Source organism: Oncorhynchus keta, chromosome 5 (assembly GCF_023373465.1).
Source record: "Oncorhynchus keta strain PuntledgeMale-10-30-2019 chromosome 5, Oket_V2, whole genome shotgun sequence".
In the NCBI taxonomy this organism is placed as follows: Eukaryota; Metazoa; Chordata; class Actinopteri; order Salmoniformes; family Salmonidae; genus Oncorhynchus; species Oncorhynchus keta.
The window spans coordinates 3,394,376-3,421,768 of record NC_068425.1 but is presented as its reverse complement, the minus strand read 5'-3'; the positions used below and the strand labels follow the sequence as shown (position 1 = coordinate 3,421,768).

General features: G+C 45.4%; 1 protein-coding gene across 5 annotated transcripts in view; it reads right to left on the bottom strand.

The window, feature by feature from the left end:
• Positions 1-27,393, bottom strand: part of LOC118384125 (potassium voltage-gated channel subfamily C member 1-like) — a 104,667-nt gene that overhangs the window by 18,411 nt on the left and 58,863 nt on the right. For 3 of the 5 annotated variants that reach the window (XM_052518477.1, XM_052518476.1, XM_052518474.1), the window contains exon 3: positions 21,739-21,942. In XM_052518477.1, coding sequence (XP_052374437.1) covers positions 21,739-21,942 — 204 coding nt within the window. Of the gene's footprint in view, positions 1-8,315; positions 8,366-12,403; positions 15,505-21,738; positions 21,943-27,393 lie in introns of those variants that run through there. The other 2 variants (XM_052518475.1, XM_052518473.1) reach the window with 2 other exon arrangements.

The window sequence follows — 27,393 nt, the reverse complement described above, 5'->3', positions numbered from 1 at the left end:
TCCAGCACAGTAGGTAACGACATGCCCTTAAACGTTTGTTTGTGCATGACATCATGGAAGAAGATGAAGGTTGATGAGCGCCTCATTTGACCGGTCCCAGTTCTACATCTTTGTAAGAGCTTGTGACAATCAAGAGCTGCGCTGTTAATAGGTTACTGTGCATTTCCCAGTAACTTAATGGCCGTTTTTCATCAGGAAGACCATGTTTCATTTTCTTTAACTTACTGTTAGCTTGCTGCAAGCAGTTGTTGTACAATTCACAGTAACTTACTGTGGATGCCCTCTGTCATGCTCACTGACCCGATGGTGTGACAGGACGGTCAGTTTGCTACCAACCAAGAGGTTGAGGCCTGGTGAGGCTGGTTCCCAAGTGCGCTCACCACAAAGAATGCTGAGTAGTTGTCACCTAATGTGATACGCTATCTTGTAATCAGAAAGGTTCAGGGAAGGTACAGTGAGCTACTGGCTGCAAGTAAGTTCCTGTGCACTTTACAATAACTTTCTGACATCTGGCTGCCAGTTAGGTTGCCAGTTAAGGTGCCAGTAAGTTACTGGCAGTTAGTTGTCAGTGAGTTACTAGAAGTTACTGGCTATTACGTTACCGTGAATTTTTAATTGGTTGCCAATTGGGTAACGCAGAATTCAGAAAGCAACTTCGAGCCAAACTCATTTCCATTAAGTAAGTTACTGTGAAATTAAGTCATGCTACGTTTGGTACCGGAGCCCAGAGGCATGCGTCGAAATCGCTAAGCAGCTAACTTCGAAGCAGTGTGCCGATGCGCACATCCCCTTATCAGTGGTACGTCATCAATGATGTCTGAGGCTTCGTTCGACCCCATGCTTTTTTCAAACCGTAAGTTTCAAAATGAGAGATCCCACTGTTTTCGCCGTGGTTCCGGTGCTTTCTTTGACTCCAAGCTGCTTTCAAACATTGACCTCTACTGGACACTGTAAATACAAATATAGTAATGATTTTGTACAAATACTTTAATCTTTTATCAGGTAGAGTAGGGAACAATTCAAGGACGTGAGGGTATGAGGTCGAATCCTGTTGAAGGCTACACTATTTAGAAAATTGTTTTGCGTGAAACCACACTTTCTACACTGGTGTTCAAATCATTTGTTTTATTTGGTATAGTATACGCTTCTGTCTTCAGCATCCTAAATGATGTCATAGATTCAGATTATGAAAAATAGTCAACTTGAAGCATGATGACAGATGTGAAGCTGGTATTTCAACTGATTATAGTGGTTTTGATGAAAACAGTAGAGAAAGAAAGACTTGATATGATAATCATACGCTGCTATTTATTGCTGACCAGGAAATGCAACTTTGTGAACAGATAATGAAGTGTTTTTCAGCACTATTTGGTGAAAGCGTCAAAGCCTTCAGAAAGCCTCGGATTCTCATCACTACTGAAATGCACAGTAACCTTTTTTTTTTTTTTTTACTTTTATTTAACTAGGCATGTCAGTTAAGAACAAATTCTTATTTTCAATGAAATCCTAGGAACAGTGGGTTAACTGCCTGTTCAGGGGCAGAAGGACAGCTCAGGGATTCAATCTTGCAACCTTTCGGTTACTAGTCCAACGCTCTAATCACTAGGCTACCCTGCCGCTACCTCTTAACAGTGCAGCTCTTTAAAACTTCTTAGGGATAGTCCCCTTTTTTTCAATTTCCGCCTAAATGACATACCCAAATCTAACTGCCTGTAGCTCAGGCCCTGAAGCAAGGATATGTATATTCTTGGTACCGTTTGAAAGGAAACACTTTGAAGTTTGTGGAAATGTGAATTGAATGTAGGAGAATATAACACAATAGATCTGGTAGAAGAAATTACAAAGAACAAAACAACAGGTTTTTTTTCTACCGCCATCTTTGAAATGCAAGAGAAAGTTCCCAGTTCCAGCATTCACTCTGGTTGTAATTCTGATGGTGTCCACAAGATGGCAGCAATGTATGTGCAGTGTATGTTCAGACGCATAATTTGAAGTATGAGCAAGCTGCAGGACATTTAGTGTGAAGTCACCTAGGTATAAATGGGCAAATCGTGAGAGACATTTGCAATCATATTACATTTTTCTGCAAGAATATTGTCAAATCTGTATACTTGGACTTTGATTTAGCTTTTCCAGTATTAGTTGCCTTATTATACGTTCAACATTTGCAAAACAAACAGTTTTCATAACTTCATAACAGAATATTCTTATAATTTTGGTCCAAAAGGAAAAGGCATGCTATCTCAAAAGGGTAGCACCTACATTTTGCAACAGACACAGGGTTTCCATATACTCCCGTAAAGCCCAGCTCACTGGCTATCTAGCTGGCTTTATTTGACCCCGATTGGTGCTTATTTGATAAAGATACAGTCATTCAAGTGAAGACCGCCCGCATCGTCGGCGTGCCATGAAGGTGTCGCTCTCTGACCAAATATGGTGTCCTATAGGATGTACTACACCCCTAACGATATAGTGAAGTCTTGTTACATTCTAGGATCTCTGAGGAATACATATGAACGTGATTTTACACGTTTAGGGTGAGATTTTCACAGATTCCTTTCTTTGCAAATTGAACAAGTGGAAATACAAAATCGATCGTGCATGCTATATGGACCTTTTTAGGATATGAAAAATGATTTTATCTAACAAAACGACACTTCATGTTATCTCTGGGACCCTTTGGATGATAAATCAGAGCAAGATTTCAGAATGTAAGTACACATTTCACTTTCATAAGTGAATTTATCAAACCTATCGCGGTGAAAAAAGTGTTTTGTTGTTAGGAGCTCTCCTCAAACAATAGCATGGCATTTGTTTTCGCAGTAATATCTACCGTAAATTGGACCGTGGAGTTATACTAACAAGAATTTAAGCTTTCAGTCGATATAAGACACTTACTTATATGTACCGACATTTGTTGTTTCTCTGTGGCCAATCTCTGTTATGCCCACAGACCTGGTGGGGTTAGCAGGTCATTCAGGTCATTAACAACCATTTCAAACCCCCAGTTGGGTATAGTCTCAAGTAACCAACATTCAGCAGCAAACTGTCATCTTACAGCAATAACACCTTAATATCTTATTGGCAGACTCAACAGCCTTGGCTCAAATGACTGCCTCACCTGGTTCACCAACTACTTCTCAGATTGAGTTCAGTGTGTCAAATCCGAGGGCCTGTTGTCCGGACTTCTGGCAGTCTCTATGGGGGTGCCACAGGGTTCAATTCTCAGGCCAACTATTTTCTCTGTATACATCAATGATGTCGCTCTTGCTGCTGGTGATTCTCTGATCCACCTCCACGCAGACGACACCATTCTGTATACTTTTGACACTGTGTTAACAAACCTCCAGACGAGCTTCAATGCCATACAACACTCCTTCCGTGGCCTCCAACTGCTCTTAAATGCAAGTAAAACTAAATGCATGCTCTTCAACAGATCACTGCCCGCACCCGCCCGACCATCTAGCATCACTACTCTGGACGGTTCTGTGGACAACTACATATACCTACGTGTCTGGTTAGGCTGTATACTCTCCTTCCAGACATCAAGCATCTCCAATCCAAAATAAAATTGTCTTCCGCAACAAAGCATCCTTCACTCATGCTGCCAAACATACCCTCGTAAAAACAGACTATCCTATCAATCCTTAACTTTGACGATGTAATTTACAAAATAGCCTCCAACACTCTACTCAGCAAATTGGATGTAGTCTATCACAGTGCCATCTGTTTTGTCACCAAAGCCCCAAATACTACCCACCACTGCGACCTGTATGCTCTCGTTGGCTGGCCCTTGCTTCATATTCGTCGCCAAACCCATCAGGCCATCTATAAGTCTTTGCTAGGTAAAGCCCCGCCTTATCTCAGCTCACTGGTCACCATAGCAGCACCCACCCATAGCACGTGCTCCAGCAGGTAAATTTCACTGGTCACCCACAAAGCCAATTCTTCCTTTGGCCACCTTTCCTTCCAGTTATCTAGCTGCCAGTGGCTGGAACGAATTGCAAAAATCACTGAAGCTGGAGTCTTATATCCCCCTCACTAACTTTAAGCATCAGCTGTCAGAGCAGCTTACCGACCATTGCACCTATAGATGGCACAGGCCATCTATAAATAGCCCACCCAACTACCTCATCCCCATATTGTTATAATTTCTTTATGCTCCTTTGCACCCCAGTATCTCCACTTGCACATTCACCTTCTGCTCATCTATCACTCCAGTGTTAATGCTAAATTGTAATTATTTCGCCACTATGGCCTATTTATTGCCTTACCTCCCTAATCTTACTACAATTGCACACACTGTATATAGATTGTTTTATTGTGTTATTGACTGTACATTTGTTTATCCCATGTGTTGTTTGTGTTGCACTGCTTTGCTTTATCTTGGCCCGTTTGCAGTTGTAAATGAGAACTGGTTCTCAACTAGCCCACCTAGTTTAATAAAGGTGAAAAAAATATTATAATAATTTGTCAGAAAAACTTGAGTAACTTGTTGTTTACCTTACTTTTACTGCAAGCAGTAGCCTGTAGTGTACCGTAAAATAACACACTTTTAACAGTGCATTTTATAGCATAAACGGAAAACATGGTGGTTCTTCACAACCATCACAACAGTAGTGAATCCTTCCTGATATGCAGTGTTACACACACATCACCCCTGACAAAGAACCCCTGAAGAGCATTTTCTTTGTGTGTATGCTGGTCCAGGTGTATGCTGGTCAATATCTACATTTTTGCATAGAAAGTGAGTGAATGAATGAATGGTCCAATTATTGGATATCACTATTTAGTCTAGATTCCAATAGGAATTATAAATTCCTTTTCAAGCCAGCATAATGTGATTTGATGCTGGTTTTGCGGGTGACCAGCTTATGTTGGTCATCAGTCTCAAAAACACAGCGAAGTCTGGTCACCGGCAAAAACCCAACGAAGGAAAGGGAGATACCTAGTCAGTTGTAGAACAATGCATTCAACTGAAATGTGTCTTCCGCATTTAACCCAACCTCGCTGAATCAGAGAGGTGTGGGGGACTGCCATAATCGACATCCACGTCTTCGGCGCCCGGGGAACAGTGGGTTAACTGCCTTACTCAGGGGCAGAATGACCGATTTTTTACCTTGTCAGATTGGGCTGGTCACTGGCAAAAACACAACGAAGGCTGGTCACCAGAGAAAACACAACGAAGGCTGGTCGCCAGAGAAAACGCAACGAAGGCTGGTCGCCAGAGAAAATGCAATGAAGGCTGGTCGCCAGAGAAAATGCAACGAAGGCTGGTCACCAGAGAGAATGCAACGAAGGCTGGTCACCAGAGAGAATGCAACGAAGGCTGGTCACCAGAGAAAACCCAACGAAGGCTGGTCACCAGAGAAAACGCAACAAAGGCTGGTCACCAGAGAAAACGCAACGAAGGCTGGTCACCAGAGAAAACGCAACGAAGGCTGGTCACCAGAGAAAACCCAACGAAGGCTGGTCACCAGAGAAAACGCAACGAAGGCTGGTCACCAGAGAAAACGCAACGAAGGCTGGTCACCAGAGAAAACGCAACGAAGGCTGGTCACCAGAGAAAACCCAACGAAGGCTGGTCACCAGAGAAAACGCAACGAAGGCTGGTCACCAGAGAAAACCCAACGAAGGCTGGTCACCAGAGAAAACCCAACGAAGGCTGGTCACCAGAGAAAACCCAACGAAGGCTGGTCACCAGAGAAAACCCAACGAAGGCTGGTCACCAGAGGAAACGCAACGAAGGCTGGTCACCAGAGGAAATGCAATGAAGGCTGGCCTATGCAGATTTTTTTTCTCCGGCAGGTAGTGCGGTTTCTTTCAATATCTGTAGTTGATTAAATGTGGGCCATAGTCGCCAACAGCACGGGGAGAGGTTGTAGGCTCCCATCCCTCTCCTCACAGTGACACAAACCAACAAACAAAATGAGAGACAAAACATGGGTCATCACAAACAATACAAAATCTGAAAAGAACACAAAACAAAATAATCCAACGCTGAATTACTATCACAATTACCAGGTGTTAATACCATCACTGCACTTCCATCCTCTCCAGAAAACAGATTGTGCCTCTGTCTGGAATTTAGAACTTCGAACACCACACCAATGGGGCAGGTTTGGGGTTGGGGAGCACTGGGCTAATGTTGTTGCGGCTGGATTAGTTCGTCAATCAGTTTGACGCCAGGCTCTTACATTAATGCATAGCCTATAGGAGCCACCCAGTCATGGGCTGGTGCTGTGAACAGGAGGCATGCTGAGTAATACTGCCCGGGTAGTACAGCTATGCGACAGATCTGGGTCATCGTGTTCCTCACAACCTGACCACTCCTCTTTGGCCGAGTGGGTGTGATGAGAGAGAGTGTGTGTGTTTTAATGGTTTGTGTGCCTGTTTGAGGGTACAATCATTTCCAGGATTCTGTATTGACAACATGTACTGTTAATGTGTCAAATGAATGACGTGTAAAATATATGTGCACGTGTCTACTCTCTAATTACAGTATATTTATGCATTAGCATGAATTACCGTTTTCTATATGTTTACACATGGATCTGACACTTTAGGTGTAGCGTACAGTACACACATGATTATCATTCAAAGGTACAGTGCATAGCAGTGTAGGATAACCTCCTGCGTTGGTCTTTCTCTATTCAAACTCCCGTGTTTGAGACGTCGACCCTTGTAACAGCCCTCATCAATCCCAGCCCTGCAGCTCTTAGTTGATTAGGAAGAGTGTGTTAGGAAGAGTGTGTGTGCACGCAGGGTTCCACAAACCGTGTGGGGGGTTGATTGAGCTCGATACCCCCCCAACCAGTTGGCCTATCGTGTCCTACAGTAATGACATGTTTTTTTTCAAGACTTTAACGAAGCCTCGCTTAGCTCAGCTCACTGAGACCAGGACAGGACCGGGATAGGGACAAAGGCCCTGCTCAGGAGAGGTTGAGGTGGGAAAGAACAACGTGGTAACCATGAGTAAACACTGGTAGCCTTTGGTAACGGCTGGTGACCGTTGGACGGAATCCAGCCATACCAAGAGTGATGACTCATTTGTTGAATTGTAATGTCATGAGTCAGGGCCGGGAGGCTTTCCTTGGTCAGGTCACAGGGTTGGGGAAAACTCTGGGCCCTCGTTATATAACACTGAACACTAGAGCCTTGGGAATTTCTTGGTCGGATCAGGTGGTCTGGACAAAACTCATGGACCTATATAATGTCTTAGAACTAGGCTGTGTGTAAATACAATGGATGGCGATGTGTGGTTGGTAGTGACAATTTGATTGGCCAATAGTCATTAGCCATACTGTTCATCTAACGTTACCCAGATCACCTCCTTCACAGCACCCAACACGCCATGCAACATGCACCTTACAACTAGGGGGTGACAGAGAAAAAGAGAGAGAGAGAGATAGAAGTACAAGCAAAAATGGTTCATTAAATTATCGCAAAAAAAATGTCAAACCATAAATATCAACAAATAGTGCTAAATAATATAATAATAATTATAATAATAATACATTTGCCAATTAACGGTACAAATATGATCTCTTTTTGCCTTTATCAGGAACTCCTATTGTTTGATTAGCACTCTGGAGAACTTAACTCTGTTTCATAGCTTAATTCTTGACACAAATGCATACTGTACTACCACACACACACACTCGAATGAACAAACGAACGCACGCACGCACCCACACACACACACACACGCCATAAAACAAGATGAATTGAAGCTGGCCTGCTGGTATGCGATCTATAGTTTGGCCAAGAAGTTGTGAGGTCACACAATATCAATTGCCGAAGCGTTCTTGCTTGGGAAACATGCATTTTGCTTCACTATCAAAGATGATCAATGCTATTAGATCTCAGACTATTAAAAACGTTTCGATTTGTAAAAGCTAATGGACGTCATTCTACTCCGTTCTTGCATTAAATCCTTACATATATCAGGTTGAACACATTCACGCCCCTCTAAAGGACTTCATGGCAAAGCCTGGTTGTTTAACGCAGCAGAATGCAGCACTGTTCCTGCCAAAGCCGTGACATACCAGCTTGTTCCTCCTGTACCCTTTTCACACTACCGAGCCAAACAGAGCCGAGCCAAACCAAGCTGTACTGCGCTGGCCTGGTTAGTGGTTACGCATCCACTACAGTTGCTGGAACTCAATGTGAAAATAAGATTCGTGAGCCAGCGCAGTGTGGTTCAGTATGGTTCAGGACGGTTCAGGATGGTTCAGTATGGTTCGGGTCGGCTTGATAGTGTGAAGATTTGTATTACAGAGGAGGAGGGCAGGAAGCTAGTCGGTTGTACGTACCTCGGGTCAAACTTTAGTTATGCTACGCAGGTGCAATGACTGGGGATGTCCTGGGGATGGGATGGAACGGAACATGGACGTTAGTCTGAGAGGGGGAGGGGGAGGGGGATTGAGGGAAACAAGGGGGTACAAAGGGGGCAAATATTTCCCCCAGTGCAAATCCACATGCAGATAAGGTTTCCAATATCAGAGTTGTTATATACTTTGTTATGGCAGCCATTTTGTCGTACGTCTAGTGTTTGGATCGTTGGTAGTGCATGTAAATAAATATGCATGCTCGGGTAGTTGTCAGATACTGTATAGGCGATATACTCCAGTATTGTGCAGTAGATACCTTTGTAGCAATCGAGTTCAATCATATGTGTGCTGTAGTATCACTGAAGTACAACTGTGGTATCACTGTAGTAGTATCACTGAAGTATCGTATCACTGTGGTATTAGTGTAGTATCACTGTGGTATCACTGTAGTGTCTATCAGTGTAGTATTAAATAAATGCATATACTGCACATGGTTTTTAGCAGTTTAAGTATAGTACATTTTCTTTTAATAGGTTTAAATATCTTAATTTGCATAAATGTTTCTTATTACATTCCCACTTTTTTTGTATTATATATTGTATACAAAGTATTATATATTTGCATTGGCTGATTATTGTTATGTCACATTACGAAGCAACATGTAGATTTGTAACCACCTGAGGCAATATTTGAAACACATTTTTCACATTTATGGATGTATGACAGACAACACAATTGGCACAGTAACCATACATACAGTAGAACATCTGTATGTATCAGACATAGCATGACAATCTGAACCCCCGTTTTAACACACAAACACCTTATCCCCAAAGAACATGGAGTTGATTCATAGGAGACCACGCTGAGGCCTCGACGGCCAGCTCTCTGCTCTGTCGCATGAACACCATGCATGAACACACATGCAGAACACACATTACTTACGATGGGGAGAGGGAGAGGGGCACTATAGATGAATGAATAAACCTACTACATCTCCTCCCGATTGAAGAATCTAATCCAACTGTCCTTTTTCCTAATGCATATTGCATGTACCTTGATAGTGGCACATGATGGAGAGAGAGAACGAGAGAGAGAGAGAGAGAGAGACAGAATGGGGGTGGAAAAGAAAGAGGAGAGAGGGAGAGAGAGAGGAGAGAGGAGGGAGGGCAGAAAAGAGAGATTGGGGGAGAAAGAAAGAGAAAGGGGGAGGGTGGAAGAGAGAGAGGAGGGAGGGCAGAAAAGAGAGATGGGGGAGAAAGAGAGAGAAAGGGGAGGGTGGAAGAGAGAGAGGAGGGAGGGCAGAAAAGAGAGATTGGGGGAGAAAGAGAGAGAAAGGGAGAGGGTGGAAGAGAGAGAGGAGGGAGGGCAGAAAAGAGAGATGGGGGAGAAAGAGAGAGAAAGGTGGAGGGTGGAAGAAAGAGAGGAGGGAGGGCAGAAAAGAGAGATTGGGGAGAAAGAGAGAGAAAGGGGGAGGGTGGAAGAGAGAGAGGAGGGAGGGCAGAAAAGAGAGATTGGGGGAGAAAGAGAGAGAAAGGGGAGGGTGGAAGAGAGAGAGGAGGGAGGGCAGAAAAGAGAGATTGGGGGAGAAAGAGAGAGAAAGGGGGAGGGTGGAAGAGAGAGGAGGGAGGGAAAGGGATTGGGGGAGAGAAAGGGAGAGGGTGGAAGAGAGAGAGGAGGGAGGGCAGAAAAGAGAGATGGGGGAGAAAGAGAGAGAAAGGGGAGGGTGGAAGAAAGAGAGGAGGGAGGGCAGAAAAGAGAGATTGGGGAGAAAGAGAGAGAAAGGGGGAGGGTGGAAGAGAGAGAGGAGGGAGGGCAGAAAAGAGAGATTGGGGGAGAAAGAGAGAGAAAGGGGGAGGGTGGAAGAGAGAGAGGAGGGAGGGCAGAAAAGAGAGATTGGGGGAGAAAGAGAGAGAAAAGGGGAGGGTGGAAGAGAGAGAGGAGGGAGGGCAGAAAAGAGAGATTGGGGAGAAAGAGTGAGAAAGGGGAGGGTGGAAGAGAGAGAGGAGGGAGGGCAGAAAAAGAGAGATTGGGAGGGGGAGAAAGGAGAGAGAAAGGGGAGGGTGGAAGAAAGGTTAGTTTAGTATTATGGTAATATTGGACGTAATCAGAAAAGAGAGATTTGGGACTAACACTGCTACAATGAACGAACCCATAGATGTAGGTTGGAAGAGAGAGAGGAGGGAGGGCAGAAAAGAGAGATTCCATGGGAGTTAATGAGAGAGAAAGGGGGAGGGTGGAAGAGAGAGAGGAGGGAGGGCAGAAAAGAGAGATTGGGGTCACTGTCAAACCAGTATAGAAAGTCTATGTGTGGAAGAATATATAATCGAGGCCTGATTTTGCAGAGAAAGGGAGAGGGTGGAAGATTGATTTAGAGGAGGGAGGGCAGAAAAGATGAGATGGGGATTTTTTTGAAAGCTGTTGTTCAATGGTCAATATTAGCAGGGTAAGTGCAAGAAATCTTTGTCTTTAATCTGAGGGAGGGCATCAAAAGGTATAGATTGGGGAGAAACCTCAGGCAAAGGGGAATAATCAAAGTCCATTCTAAAAGGCCAGGATTATCAAGAGCCTGGTTTAAAAACAAAATTGGGGGCCAGAGAGAGAATTAAAGGGGGTGGGTGGAAGAGAGAGAGGAGGGAGGGAGGAAAAGAGATTGGGGGAGAAAGATTTTCCTCCTCTGTCTCTGAGAAAGGGAAGGGTTCTAAGTTCCAAGATCTGAGGAGGGAGGGCAGAAAAGAGAGATTGGGGGAGAAAGAGAGATTTTGAAAGGGAAGGGTGGAAGACATCCGATCCTCGAGGGCAGAAAAGAGAGATGGGGAGAAAGAGAGAGAAAGGGGGAGGGTGGAAGAAAGAGAGGAGGGAGGGCAGAAAAGAGAGATTGGGGAGAAAGAGAGATCAAATCCCTGAGGGTGGAAGAGAGAGAGAGGGCAGGGCAGAAAAAACCTAGAGATCCCTCCGGGAGAAAACTAGAGACCAGGGGATCCCTGGAAAACTCTTGAGCGGAGGGAGGGCAGAAATCTCTCTCAGAATGACCTTGGGGGAGAAAGAGTCAGGTTTCAAGAAGGGTTCAAGAGACTGCTCTTCTCTGTATCAGGGAGGGCAGAAAAGAGAGATTGGGGGAGCTCTCATCCTTCTAGAAAGGGGATACTGGAACCATCAGAGACCCTCTCCGAGGGGCAGGGCAGAAAAGAGAGATTGGGAGGGTGGAGAGACAGGACAGACAGAGAAAGAGATATTCTATGAGGTGAAAAGGGTTAGTTTAGTATTATGGTAATATTGGACGTAATCTAAGAAACAGGAAAACAGTTTGTTGTACTAACACTGCTACAATGAACGTAACCCATAGATGTATGTTACACATGTATATTCTGTATATACAGAGGATAGCCAGAGTATATACAGTAGAAATGATTCCATGTTGGCGTTAATGACCGAGATAGGACAATAAATAACACACACACATACACAAGCATGCACAGACCCACACCCTCCAGGACTCTTATGTCACTGTCACAACCAGTATATCCCAGTCTATGTGTTGACATAATATATAATCGTGCCTGCCTGATTTTGCAGACAGTATTTTCACCCGCTGATTCTAAAAGACATCCTATTGATTTAGATCGAAGGGAGTTGAGCGCATCAGGTCATGTACAGCATTGGATTTATTTTTTTGTATTAGCTGTTGTTCAATGGTCAATATTAGCAATATAAGTGCAATATTATCTTTGTCTTTAATCTGCAGTTTTACCATCCCTGCATCACATACCCAGGTATATAGACCTACAGGGATCCTGAGGCAAACCTCAGGCAAAGTCTGCCGCCAATAATCAAAGTCCATTCTAAAAGGCCATTGATTATCAAGACAGCCTGGTTTAAATAACAAAATGGGTGCCATGAGATTGATAATTAAAATGTGTGTGTGTGTGTGTGGGGGGGGGGGCAAAGTTTCAAAGAGAAAAAGGGAGAGGAAAAGTGAGGAGAGAGAGAGAGAGAGAGAGAGAGAGAGAGAGAGAGAGAGAGAGAGAGAGAGAGAGAGAGAGAGAGAGAGAGAGAGAGAGAGAGAGAGAACACCATTGTGGAATGGCATCTCCTTCCGTCCATCAATGATTCCGAGTGCAGCACAGAGAGAGTAGCAGCCTAATGGCGGTGGTGCTTTGTGTCTACGGGGGGAAATCAATGGTAGAGGAGATCAACTGGAACAGCGCACATGAGAGAGATGAATTGTACGGACCCCAGATTCTAAACGAACCCACTCCAGTCACATATGGCACCCTCTTCCCTATATAGTGCACTACTTTTGACCAGTGCACATAGAGGGTAGTTATCTTCATAGGGAATAGGGTGCCATTTCGGAAGCAACCCTGGACTACTCCAGTGTTTTAAAAGCAGAGCCTGACAGGCTGTAAGTGCCACTCAAGCTGCTCTCGGTGTAAGAGCCCCAGGGGAACACTTTGGTCCTAGATCAGCTCTTACAGGACAAAGGCACTCTGCTCCACTAGGAGTCCTTAGGGAGGGGGATTCACCCTGGTCCCGGATCAGTCTGTCTAGGGTTAATAGAGGGATGGAGGCCACTTCTGGATTTGATGAGGTCTTTCGACAAATAATACATTTGAATTAATAGTACACGAGAATAAAAAGCAAAACACTAAAATGATAAACAAAGGCCGTAGAATAAAAAAGTATAATGATACAAGGTGAACGCAGTGCATCGTGGGAGCATGGTTTGATGACCACATGGTAGTATTGACTACTTACAACACATAGTGCAACACATTGGACACATTATTAAAGTGAACGAGTTATGCAATCATTCATTTTAACAATCTAACCCAGAATGCTTTGCACAAAAGTCCCAGAATGCTCTCTTCCACTGTTTCCTTGGCAACAGTGGGAAATAAGGAGAAAAGGGGGAGAGTGTGAGCGAGAGAGAGAGAGAGAGAGAGAGAGAGAGAGAGGAACAGAAGAGGAGCGGTAAAAGACAGAAGGAAAGGAGGTGGAAAAATATATATATTCCACAGTACATTACAGACAAGAAAATAATAACCACCAATAAACAAATCATACACACATCACATGTACATAAAACACAACACAATATCGACACACACCCTCAAAACACACCAAGTACACTATTACACTATACAATATTTATCAGAGGAAAGTATTACAGACAGAGGGAGAGAAAGGCTGCTTCCCAATATGTCCTTTCTCCTGAAGTGTACGCTTGTGCTTTCCCCCAGCGCATTTGAAAAGCATTGGACTTGTGTAACCATTGGATTTGCTCTAGACAGAGTTTCCACCATATGTTTTAGGCATACCAATATTTTTCTTTTAAATCCATGAGGGTAGTGAACAAGCGCACACTTCGGGAGTAAGGGCAGATATTGGGACGCAGGGAACAGACGTAAGGTGCCCAACCCTCCAAGCTTTAACCTTTCCTGACCTCTGCACTTTAGCATTTGTCAACAGAGGTCAAAGCTGCACGCGTCGTAAAATAAACCACATTAAAATAAAGCCATAAACCAGCAGAACCACTCCGGGCACAGAAACAATGGAGAAGCGCCAGGAGGAGGAGGAGGAGGAAGAAGGGGAGGTTTAAAGCACTATATCCCACTTTAAAAGCGGAAGGCCGGCAGCCATTTTGGGGCGCCTTTGGAGGATGGCTTTTTTCGCTTTTAGAGTGTGGAGGAAGCTTCTGTTATTATTATTACAGGGCTGTCAGGGGCTGTGGCTCAACACACTCTGTCACCACTAACACCAGTCAGCTCGTCACCACAGACCGTACGGCTACTACCGTCACTTACCTGGCACTGCACGTAGCACTGTGTCTGTCTGATGGTTGGTCCGTCAGTCAGTCTGTTTGTCCGTCTGTCCATCTGTCAGTCTGTCTGCTTGTAAATCAGTCTGTCTGCCAGTAAATCAGTCTGTCTGCCAGTAAATCAGTCTGTCTGCCAGTCTGCTTGTAAATCAGTCTGTCTGCTTGTAAATCAGTCTGTCTGCTTGTAAATCAGTCTGTCTGCCAGTAAATCAGTCTGTCTGCCAGTCTGCCTGCCAGTCTGTCTGCCAGTCTGTCTGCCAGTCTGTCTGCCAGTCTGTCTGTCAGTCTGTCTGTCAGTCTGTCTGCTTGTAAATCAGTCTGTCTGCTTGTAAATCAGTCTGTCTGCCAGTAAATCAGTCTGTCTGCCAGTCTGTCTGCCAGTCTGTCTGCCAGTCTGTCTGCGTGTAACACTACGTGTGTGGAGGGGTGCCCAGTGCCGGTAAGTCTTTCAGTCCCAAAGTGTGTACAGTATCTAGACTAGACCTCTACGTTTTGATCTAGCCTGACCTTGTGCTCTCCCACTAAAGGACTGAAGCACACCTTAAAAGCACTAGACTCGGGAACAGTGTTTCAGCACAGCCAAATGCATCCCCCACTCCAGCCACTGACATTCATACATCTACTGCTGTATAGACTACGATAGCTTGACATCTTGAGTCAATGCCACTCGTATAGGGACATTTGTGGTGGTTGGGGATTAGGGAGCAGGCATAGATATGATCCAGAGTCAGTCTTGGTTTAGGGTTGTAAAGGAGAATGGAGAGGATTTAGGTCCAATGGACTGACCCTGGACCAGCACAGAGGGCCTGGACTCCCCCCTGGTACTGTGATGAAACAATGTTCTGGTCACCTCAGAGTGGAGGTCAGTTCCAGAAAAGAGTGAGAAGTAACCAGCTTTCACTTCAAGAAATGAACCAGTACACACCAGTGGCCTTTACTCTGCTACTAGTTTATATAGACAAACATGTTCACACTGATTTGGTCCAATCATATGGATTTAAATGAGTCACAGTTGATTTTTCAGAATTCTCCAATTGTGTGTGGATCATACAGTACCTTGGATTTGTGTATTGTTTGTGTGACTGTTGGTACACTGCTAAACAGGACAGTTGTACAGGTGTCTCTGAGTAAGGAGAGAGGAGACCGTACCAGAGGAAAGAGCCACAGGAGCGAGAGGAGGACACGGCAACACAAAACCAAAAAGGAAAACAACGGGAGCACAAAGGAAAACGCAGGACACAACAACCGACAGACGGACGGACAGAGACCGGGGGAGAGGACAGCGACAAACAGACAAGTGTAACAACAGAGCAACAAGAGCCGACATACAAACGCATGACACGACACAACCTGAGGAGGGAGACAACAACAACAGACACGTCAGAAGACATGGCCCCCCTCACAACCCCACCCCCACCCCTCTCCATGGTGGTCCTAACACACACACACACACACACGCACAGCAAGAGAACAGAGGGCTAGCATCGCAGCCGACACAAACACACAGATATACACACAAACGCACACACCTTCGCACGCATACAGCGCTAGCCGACGGACAGAGGGACAGCCACACACACACACACACACACACACACACACACACACACACACACACACACACACACACACACACACACACACACACACACACACACACACACACACACACACACACACACACACACACACAGAATCTTGTGTTATGTTGGTAGCGTTGCATAGTGGCTTAATTGGTCAAATGGGTCATGAAGGGTTCAGTTTACGGTGTGTAACAGGGCTCGAAGACGGGGAGTGGAGGGGTAGGCTACGAGTACATGTGGTGGGAAATCCTGTGTGTTGTGTGTGCGGAGGAGTAGAGTTCTGAGACGGTGAATTTGAGTGGAGGCTGGAGCTGAGATTGCAGACGAGGTTTCGGGGAAGCAAGGAAGGAACGAGGGAGGGAGGAGATGAGGAGGGGGGAGGTGGCCATCATATCGCTCACATCACATTACATAACGCCATTTAGCCTCCCATCGCACAATTAAGCCCAGCTCCCCCTCTCTTTCTTCCTCTCTCTCTCTCATCCTCTCTGTTTCTCCCTCTCTTTCTCCCTCTATTGGAATCCAATGAGTCATGTAGGTCGAATCGACCCCATTCGCTCAGGGCACCTTATCTCGCCCCTCAGTGGAAAACGGTTGTGGCGTTTTGGTGGCGAGAGAGAGAAAAGAGAAGGTCGAGTGAGAGATAGAGAGAGAGAGAGAGAATAGATAGACTACACTGGTCTGCAGGGACTGGGAGGGGGGTTTGGGGTCATCCAGGGAGCAGAAAAGGAGGTTAAAGGTTGTGCGTCTGTCTGTCTGTCCGTGTGTGTGTGTGTGTGTGTGTGTGTGTGTGTGTGTGTGTGTGTGTGTGTGTGTGTGTGTGTGTGTGTGTGTGTGTGTGTGTGTGTGTGTGTGTGTGTGTGTGTGTGTGTGTGTGTGTGTGTGTGTGTGTGTGTCTGTGTGTGTGTGTGTCCGTGTGTGTCTGTGTGTGTCTGTATGTGTGTGTGTCTGTGTGTGTGTGTCTGTCTGTGTGTGTGTCTGTCTGTCTGTGTGTGTGTGTCTGTCTGTATGTGTGTCTGTGTGTGTGTGTGTGTGTGTCTGTAATGTAAGGTTAAGTGCAGAAGTTGAACTGAATGAAATTGACCAAAGGCTAAGCCATAGTTGGGGTTGAACTGTGTTAAATGTGGGGAGATGTAAACACATACATTTCCAAACATACATTGATGTACAGTGCCCTCCAGAATTATGCTTCACCCTCGGTAAATATGACGAGAAAAAGACAGTGGGAAAAAATGTCATTGTTGTTTATCAGCTTGATCTTGAACTCAAAATATCATATGACTATGACCTTTAATTAAGTTATAATTGTAAAAAAAAAATATATATATATAATAATTGGCACCCCGAGAAATTCTTATGAACAAAATCTAATTCATGTATGTTTCGATTAATATTTTACTTTTTTTAACATCATCGGACTATTTGGGAAGTCTTAAGTGGTCCATCCATGACTTCCTGTTTCACTGGGGTATAAATATGAGGTGACACACAGGCTAAACTCCCTTAGTCATCCATCAACATGGGAAAGGCCAGAGAACACACAAATGAAATGAGATTAGAGGTTGTTGACCTTCACAATGGCTATAAAAAAAAAAGATGGCTACGAGCCTGAAAATACTCCAAGGGAATCACAGTTTTGAGAATTGCCAAAGACGGTTACATCTTGGGGCCACCAACTCTCCAAAACTACAATTAAACACCCCCTCCATGCCAACAAGTTATTTGGAAAGGTTGCCACCTCTGCTGTCACCAAACCCCAAACGCAAAGCGCCTTGCTAAATACCATTGGAACTTGGATTGGAACCAGGTTCTATGCTAAATGCGATTGGAACTTGGATTGGAACCTGGTTCTATGGTCTGACGAGACTAAAATAGAGGTTTTGGGCAACAAACACCAGAGGTGGGGTTTGGTGTAAAAAAAGATCCATGGTCATGGGGAAAATAACCTAATTCCCATTGTGAAGTACGGTGGTGGATCTGTGGCGTTGTGGGGATGTTTTACTTCCAAAGGCCCTGGGAACCTTGTTAGGATACAAGGCAATTATAGACTCCATCAAGCACCGGGAGATTTTAGGCCAACATTTGTCTGCCTCTACCAGGAGGCTACAGCTGGGTCATCCAAGCAGGACAATGATCCCAAGCATACCTCTGGATCCATACTAAAATGGTTCACTGACCATAGAATCAAGCTTTTGAAATGGCCATCCCAGTCCCCTGACCTAAAACCCCATTGAAAACCTGTGGGGTGAGCTGAAGAGGGGAGTCCACAAACGAGGACCCTGAAGGACCCTGAAGGACCCCGAAGGACTCTGAAGGATCGGGAGAGTTTCTGTATGGAGAGATGGTCTCAAATAGCTTCCTATGTTGTGTTCTCCCACCTCATCAAACATCATAGGAGGCGACTCAGAGCTGTTATCTTGGCAAAGGGAGGACGCACCAAGCACTAAATGCAGGGGTGCCAATAATTGTGACGTGCATGTTTTTGAATAAAAAATGTATTTCTTGATGACAAATGTTTTTCTATGAATAATTAGAACTCAATCAAAGGTCAGATTCATATGATATTTTGAGTGTAAGATCAAGCTGATAAATAACAATGGCATGTTTTCACTGACTTTTCTTGTTCCAACAGTGTTGTTCTCGGGTGTCAATAATTCAGGAGGGCACTGTATGCACACACACACATGCACGAACACACACATACGCACGCGCACCCACACACATGCACGAACACACGCATACGCGCACCCACACATACGCACATGCACCCATGCACGCGCACCCACACACACGCGCACCCACACACACACACACACACATTTACCCTCCCAACCTACACTTAGGACCATATTCCACCATGAAAATGTTGAACCAAACCTTAAAGCTTTACTGTAACAAGCAATTTACTGTCATGCATTCTTAAACATACAACCTTTCAAGAGAGTGTGTGTGTGGGGGGGGGTACCATGTTACTTTGTGTTTGTGTGCTTTGATGTGGTTTGTGTGTGTTTGTGTCTGCATGTGCGTGTGTGTGGATGCACGCTTGCCATGTTACTGTGTTTTTGCTCATTGTGCTTTCAACCAAACTTCTGTATGTGTCTTTTGTGTTACCTCTGTATCGCTATGGTTTGATCCAGGAGGAGGCGGAGTTTGCATTGAGGTCCTGCTGTAGCAGAGGCCCCTCCGGCTTGAACCACTCCTCTCCTGGGGGGGATGCCGGGCTGGCCGCTGCAGCGCCTGGTGTTTGTTTTGAGGGGAGTGTTGGAGTGGGGTTTGTAGAGGAGTGTATTTGGGATCGGGGACGCCAGGGGCAGGCCGGGCGGGGAGGGGGGTTCGTTTTAGGTTGAGGTTGAGGTGGTGGTTCAACATGGCGGGTGGAAGGGGTTGGATTGTTGGAGGTAGAACCATGGGGATGTCAGGTGAAAGAAGAAGCAGGTGAGTGGTACAAGGTAAAAGAAAAAGAGCATGCATGTCCATTGAGAAAGCATGGAGGGGAGGAGGAGAGGGGAGAGGAGGATGAATGGATGGGTGGAGCGATAGCAAGCCGACAGGGTGTGGAGAGGAGATTGAGACAAAGAGGAAGAAAGCATGACCAATAAATGAGAGTAGAATGAGAGCCACAATATAGATATAGATATATATAGATATAGATAGATAGAGAGATACACTACATGCCCAAAAGTATGTGGACACCTGATCCTCTGCATTAATATGGAGTTAGTCTCCCCCTTTGTTGCCATAACAGCCTTCACTATTCTGGGAAGACTTTCCACTAGATGCTGGAACATTGCTGTGGGGACTTGCTTCCATTCAGCCACAAGAACATTAGTGAGGTCGAGCACTGATGTTGGGCGATTATGCCTGGGTCGCAGCTGGCATTCCAATTCATCCCAAAGGTGTTCGATGGGGTTGAGGTCAGGGCTCTCTGCAGGCCAGTCAAGTTCTTCCACAACGATCTCGACAAACCATTTCTGTATGGACCTCGCTTTGTGCACAGGGGCATTGTCATGCTGAAACAGGAAAGGGCCTTCCCCAAACAGTTGCCACAAAATTGGAAGTGCATAATCCTCTAGAATGTCACTGTATGCTGTAGCGTTAAGATTTCCCTTCACTGAAACTAACGGGCCTAGCCCAAACCATGAAAAACAGCCCCAGACCATGATTCCTCCTCCACCAAACTTTACAGTTGGCACTAAGCATTAGGGCAGGTAGCGTTCTCTGCCAGATGGTGAAGCGTGATTCATCACTCAAGAGAACGCGTTTCCACTGCTCCAGAGTCCAATGGGTTTACACCACTCCAGCCGACGCTTGGCATTGGCAAGGTTTGTGTGCGGCTGCTCGGCCATGAAAAACCCATTTCACGAAGCTCCAGATGAACAGTTATTGTGCTGACGTTGCTTCCAGAGGCAGTTTGGAACTCGGTAGTGAGTGTTGCAACTGAAGACAGATGATTTTTACGTGCTGTGCTCTTCAGCACTCTGAGGTCCCATTCTGTGAGCTTGTGTGGCCTACCACTTGCTCCTAGACGTTCCCACTTCACAATAACAGCACTTACAGTTGACCGGGGCAGCTCCAATAGGGCAAAAATTTCACGAACTGACTTGTTGGAAAGGTGTCATCCTATGACGGTTCCACGTTGAAAGTCACTGAGCTCTTCAGTAAGGCCATGCTACTGCCAATGTTTGTCTATGGAGATTGCATGACTGTGTGCTCGATTTTATACACCTGTCAGCAATGGGTGTGGCTTAAACAGTCAAATCCACTCATTTGAAGGGGTGTCCACATACTTTGATGTATAGATAGATAGATAGATAGATAGATAGATAGATAGATAGATAGATAGGATAGGATAGACAGCATGACCACAGGCAGTAGAAGACAGATTGACAGCCAGATGCAGTGTGATAGCTATTCAGTCAGCGATCGTACTGTGTACAGATCTGTGAAAATGTGCAATAAAGCTGAAGAAAAAAAAAACAGAGCCTAAACCTGGTGGGTTGAAATAAGAGTGTAAAAGTTCCCGCGTGTCAAAAAGCGATATGGTTCATGATAAGAGTAATAATATAAGCCATTTAGCAGATGTTTTTATCCAAAGAGACGCGCCGCCATGTGTGCATTCATTTTGCGTATGGGTGGTGGAACCCACTATACTGGCGATGCAAGCCGCCGAGCTCAACCATCCGAGCTGCAATGGACCACTATTGATATCTACTGATATTGTATTGATATGTACCAAACTCTGGCAATAATACCTACATGTTGTTTTTACAACCCCGGAGTCCAAAACGGGAATGGAAAGCACCGCAGCACATTTAGATGTACGGTAGTAGACGTGGGGTGGCAATGGAATTGAATACAGCATGTGGGAACTGGGCCAACAAAATATCAATCCATTGATATTTCACTCATGCCATAATGTGGCATAGCCCAGTTCAAATGGGACGGTTTGGAGAGTGAGACAGCTCAAAACAGCATGTGGATATTGTGGGTGGGGTCTGTGACTGTCAGTCAAAATGATTGGTTATGAGGAATATGAAGAGGGGGAGGGGTTAGGGGAGAGGAGGCAGGGAACTACCTGGTGTTTCCGTAGTGTGTGTGTGTGTGTGTGTGTGTGTGTGTGTGTGGGGGGGGGTATTGGAAGCCAAATTCCTCCAAGAGCTACACTTGATTACGTTTGCCTGGTATGATGGAACCAATAGAATAGTTCCAAAAGCAAACCTAAAGCTGAATCAAAACGCACCTCAAATACTGTTGAGTTTAATTAAAGTATTTGACCTAAGGTACTTGAACCAGCTCTGAAGTGTATAGTTCTGTACGTGTGTGTGAGTGTGTGTTTGTGTGTGTGTATGTGCCATATGTGTATGGGAGTGTCATGAGCACACAGTGAGTGTTGAGCTGCTGAGTGTCGAGCTACTGAACCCTTGGGTATGGCGGAGCGCTGCCCCTGACTCTGACCCCGGCTCTGACCCCGGCCCTGACCCTGAGCCTGACCCGGGCGTACCTTTCCTCACGTTGCCGTCTGTAGCACGGAACTCTCCGGTACTGAGGAGGAAGCAAGCGCGGTCATGGGGATAGCGCTCACGGCTCCCGCCGGTGCCCAGACCCCCAGCAGCAGGACTCCTCTCCTCCCCAAGCACCATGTCTATGGTGGGGCAGTCCTCGTTAGCCAGGGCTGCGTTGGCTGCGTCGCCATTCTGCTTGGAATCTGGAGGAGAGAGGGGTAGGGGGAAGAAGAGAAGGGAGAGAGGGGAAGGAGGAGAAAGATAGGGGAGGGATGGGTTGGAGGGAGGGAGGGGGAAGACAAGGAGGCATGTAAGAAGAGGTAAGGAGAGTCGACAGAGAAGGGTGAGGAGGTGGGAGAGGGGGAGAAATAAGTACGGTGGAAGAAAGAGAAGGTGGATAGGTGGGGTGTAAGGAATGGGGGGTAGGAGAAGGGTGGGAGAGAGAAAAAAGGAGAGGTAAAAGGATGGAGAGGAGGAAGAGAAAATATGTGGAGGGCAAGAGAGAGAGATGAAGTGAAGAGGAGGTAGGAGGAGGAGAAGTGGAGGAGGAAGAATGTGTAAGAAGAGGGGGATAAATGGAGAGGCGAGAAGGCAGAGAAAGAAACAAGTAGCAGGAAAAGGGGGGGATGGGGAAAGGTATGGCAGTTAGGTTTAAGGTTTAAGGTGAGATAATAAGAACGAGGAGGTAGAGAAGGACAGGAAGAAGAAGGAGACAGAGAGCAGGGCGATGTGTGAGAACGAGAGAGGGGGAGGAAGACAAAGGGCAAAATGAATAGAAGAGGAGAGGATGAGATTGTTCAAAGCGAGAGTGCGGGTTGTACATGGTGAAGACGGTGAGGCGAGAAGAAGGAAAAGGAGGCAAAGAGGGGGGAGAAAAGAACATTAGTGTCCTGTGATGTGACCAAAACACTGCAGTGGAGGAGAGGAGGCAGGAGCCCAGCCTCACCAGGTCCACACACACACACACACACACACTGAGTTGAGCATCATTACATTAACACACACACTGCAAAAGAGAGAGGGCGGGACAGCGAGAGAAAGCGAGAAAGGGGGAGGAAGAGAGAGGGAGGGGGAACAGAGATACTATAGATATGTGTGTAGATATGCACATACATGCGCACTCGTACGTACACACACGCAGTACACACACACACACACACACACACACACACACACACACACACACACACACACACACACACACACACACACACACACACACACACACACACACACACACACACACACACACACACACACACACACACACACACGGTGAGATGCTGCGGGGTAACTTGTGCTTATAGCTTCCGACACAGCTGTCAAATCTAATTTGATGTGAGTTACTGCTCAACAATTTACAGAAATAACCCAGAGGGCCAAACCTCACAACGACACACAGAGAGACAGCGATGGGGGGGGGGATTGTAGGGGGCAGAGAGACTGAGAGAAAGGAACAGAGATTGCAGAGAGTAAAGAGAGCAGGAGAGGAGAGGGAGTGTGAGAGAAAGAGAGAGAGACATTCAGTAAATAGCATATTACAGAGAGAGAGGGAAAGTGGTGAGAGAGGGAGAGAGAGGTGTGTGTATATGTGACGGTGTACAGTATATGTCATTGAGCGTGTGTGTGTGTGTGTGTGTGAGCGTGCGTGCGTGCGTGCAGATGTCTGTGAGCATGTGTGTGTGTGTGTGTGTGTGTGTGTTCAAACAGGCGCATAACACGATGCTGTAGCAACACCTGGTAGTGGAGCCAGGGGGCGTCGGAACATTAAGAGGTCAAAGATTCATTCAAGTAAGAGGCTTCGGGAAGATCACTCACTCTACCAACTACAAACCCGAAGTATGAAGATCTCTGTACAGTCTGTCCCTCCTTACCTCTTTGTACCTCCCTCCCTCTTTGCCCCTCTTCACCACCTTCTCTCCCCTTGACTACCACTTCTTACCTTCCTCCATCTCATGTCCAAATAGCTACACAGTTTGAACACTGTGATATTCTGGATGAATCTGTAAATATCTGTTTCATTGACCTGTTTATACCTGCATTATTTATCAAAAGGAGTTGACAACATATTAGAAAAAAGAAAAGGCCATCTTTAATCTTCCTTGATGCCGTTGTTTTTGAGTGCGGGTTCAGGACTTCTGACTCCAAACAATACTAAAGCAACAGGTCAGGCTATATTGTTCATTGTAAATATGCCATTGGCACTGACCCCTGGAACTGACCCTGTATATAGCTTACTTACTTCCTCGTGTTCTCCTTTCTATTCGTTTCATCTTCAGCTGTTGTCGAACACATGTGGGTGTGAAAAGACCGTTCGCTCTCTGTGTGCAGAGAATTCTACTCGGAGAAAAAAAAATCCAAAATCACTGTGACAATCAGGCATTTCATGTATAATGGATCTTTGAAATTTCACAAAGTATAAAAAACTGATTTTTTTCCCCCACACATAATCAAAAAAAGACCTACTATTTAGGACGGCCTTAGACTTCAGACTGGTTTCCCAGACACAGATTAAGCTTAGTCCTAGACTATCTGTTTTTATTTACCCTTTATTTAACCAGGTCAGAACCATTGAGGATAAAAACCTCTTTTGCGAGGGCGACCTGGCAAGAAGGCGAAACAGGGAAATAGCACCGTGTACGTAGAATATTGCAGAAAAATACTAAATAAACACAAAAGACAGAGTCGCAAGTTAAAGATACAATTGAAGATTAGAAACAACTGCAGTTGTCACAAGCAGTGTGGTCGATCAGAGCCTTGAAAACAGGCAAGGACACTAACTTCCCTAACTTGAATGTCTTTGGAAGCATGTTCCAGGATGAAGGGGCATTATGGGAATCCGTTTCCCCATCTCGTCTCAGTTCTAGCCTTAGGAACAGACAAGGACAGCAGTGGCAGTGAACGAAGACTGTATTGAGTGACTGACCTGGTCAGTAAGGAACAGAGATACAAAGGGAGTTGTCCCATCAATGCTTTGTACACAAAAGTGTAGCAGTGCTTTAGCCTCCTGGTGGAGAGAGTGGCCCATTGCACCACAGCATACAGATCACATTGAGTGATCCAGCATTTGCACAAAACCTTAAAGCACCATGATACACTGTGTCCAGAGTTACTTGCTGAGGTCTGCATATAGACAATGTCACCATAATCCAGCACTGATTTTAAAAAGTGCTTTGAACAAGACCCTTTCGAAATAACGGCAGTGGTTAGAGAGTTGGGCCGGTAACCGAAAGGTTGCTGGGTCGAATCCCCGAGCTGACAATGTACAAATCTGTCGTCCTGAACAAGGCAGTTAACTCACTGTTCACCAGTAGGCCGTCATTGTAAATAAGAATTTGTTCTTAACTGACTTGCCTAGTTAAATAAAGGTTACATTTAAAATATATATATATAATTATACACTGCTCAAAAAAATAAAGGGGACACTTAAACAACACAATGTAACTCCACGTCAATCACACTTCTGTGAAATCAAACTGTCCACTTAGGAAGCAACACTGATTGACAATAAATTTCACATGCTGTTGTGCAAATGGAATAGACAACAGGTGGAAATTATAGGCAATTAGCAATACACCCCCAATAAAGGAGTGGTTTTGCAGGTGGTGACGACAGACCACTTCTCAGTTCCTATGCTTCCTGGCTGATGTTTTGGTCACTTTTGAATGCTGGCATTACTTTCACTGTAGTGGTAGCATGAGACGGAGTCTACAACCCACACAAGTGGCTCAGGTAGTGCAGCTCATCCAGGATGGCACATCAATGCGAGCTGTGGCAAGAAGGTTTGCTGTGTCTGTCAGTGTAGTGTCCAGAGCATGGAGGCGCTACCAGGAGACAGGCCAGTACATCAGGAGATGTGAAGGAGGCCGCAGGAGGGCAACAACCCAGCAGCAGGACCGCTACCTCCGCCTTTGTGCAAGGCGGAGCACTGCCAGAGCCCTGCAAAATGACCTCCAACAGGCCACAAATGTGCATGTGTCTGCTCAAACGGTCAGAAACAGACTCCATGAGGGTGGTATGAGGGCCCGATGTCCACAGGTGGGGGTTGTGCTTATACAGCCCAACACTGTGCAGGACGTTTGGCATTTGCCAGAGAACACCAAGATTGGCAAATTCGCCACTGGCGCCCTGTGCTCTTCACAGATGAAAGCAGGTTCACACTGAGCACATGTGACAGACGTGACAGTCTGGAGACGCTGGACCTCATGTGGCTGGAGTGTGTCAGCAGTTCCTGCAAGAGGAAGGCATTGATGCTATGGACTGGCCCGCCCGTTCCCCAGACCTGAATCCAATTGAGCACATCTGGGACATCATGTCTCGCTCCATCGACCAACAGACTGCACCACAGACTGTCCGCCACCTCATCAGGAGCATGCCCAGGCGTTGTAGGGAGGTCATACAGGCACGTGGAGGCCACACACACTACTGAGCCTCATTTTGACTTGTTTTAAGGACATTACATCAAAGTTGGATCAGCCTGTAGTGTGGTTTTCCATTTTAATTTTGAGTGTGACTCCAAATCCAGACCTCCATGGGTTGATACATTTGATTTCCATTGCTAATCTTTGTGTGACTTTGTTGTCAGCACATTCAACTATGTAAGGAAAAAAGTATTTAATAAAAATATTTCATTCATTCAGATCTATGATGTGTTATTTTAGTGTTCCCTTTATTTTTTGGAGCAGTGTATATAAAGAGAGCGAGTTCGTTGAAGTTGGAAGTTCACATACACCTTAGCCAAATACATTTAAACTCAGTTTTTCACAATTCCTGACATTTAATCCTAGTAAAAATTCCCTGTCTCAGGTCAGTTAGGATCACCACTTTATTTTAAGAATGTGAAATGTCAGAATAATAGTTTAGAGGGACTTATTTAAGCTTTTATTTCTTTCATCACATTCCCAGTGGGTCAGAAGTTTGCATACACTCAATTGGTATTTGGTAGCATTGCCTTTAAATTGTTTAACTCAGGTTAAATGTTTTGGGTAGCCTTCCACAAGCTTCCCACAATAAGTTAGGTGAATTTTGGCCTGCCCATTCCTCCTGACAGAGCTGGTGTAACTTGCTCACACAAGTTTTTTTCAATGCTGCCCACAAATGTTCTATAGGATTGAGGTCAGGGCTTTGTGATGGCCACTCCAATACCTTTACTTTGTTGTCCTTAAGCCATTTTGCCACAACTTAGGAAGTATACTTGGGGTCATTGTCCATTTGGAAGACCCATTTTCGACCAAGATCTAACTTCCTGACTGATGTCTTGAGATGTTGCTTCAATATAGCCACGGAATTTTCCTCCCTCAAGATGCCATCTGTTTTGTAAAGAGCACCAGTCCCTCCTGCAGCAAAGCACCCCCACAACATCATGCTGCCACCCCCGTGCTTCACGGTTGGGATGGTGTTCTTCGGCTTGCAAGCCTCCCCCTTTTTCCTCCAAACATAACGATGGTCATTACGGCCAAACAGTTCTATTTTTGTTTCATCAGACCAGAGGACATTTCTCAAAAAAGTACAATCTTTGTCCCCATGTGCAGTTGCAAACCGTAGTCTGGCTTTTTATGGAGGTTTTGGAGCAGTGGCTTCTTCCTTGCTGAGCGGCCTTTCAGGTTGTCGATATAGGACTCGTTTTACTGTGGATATAGATACTTTTATACTTG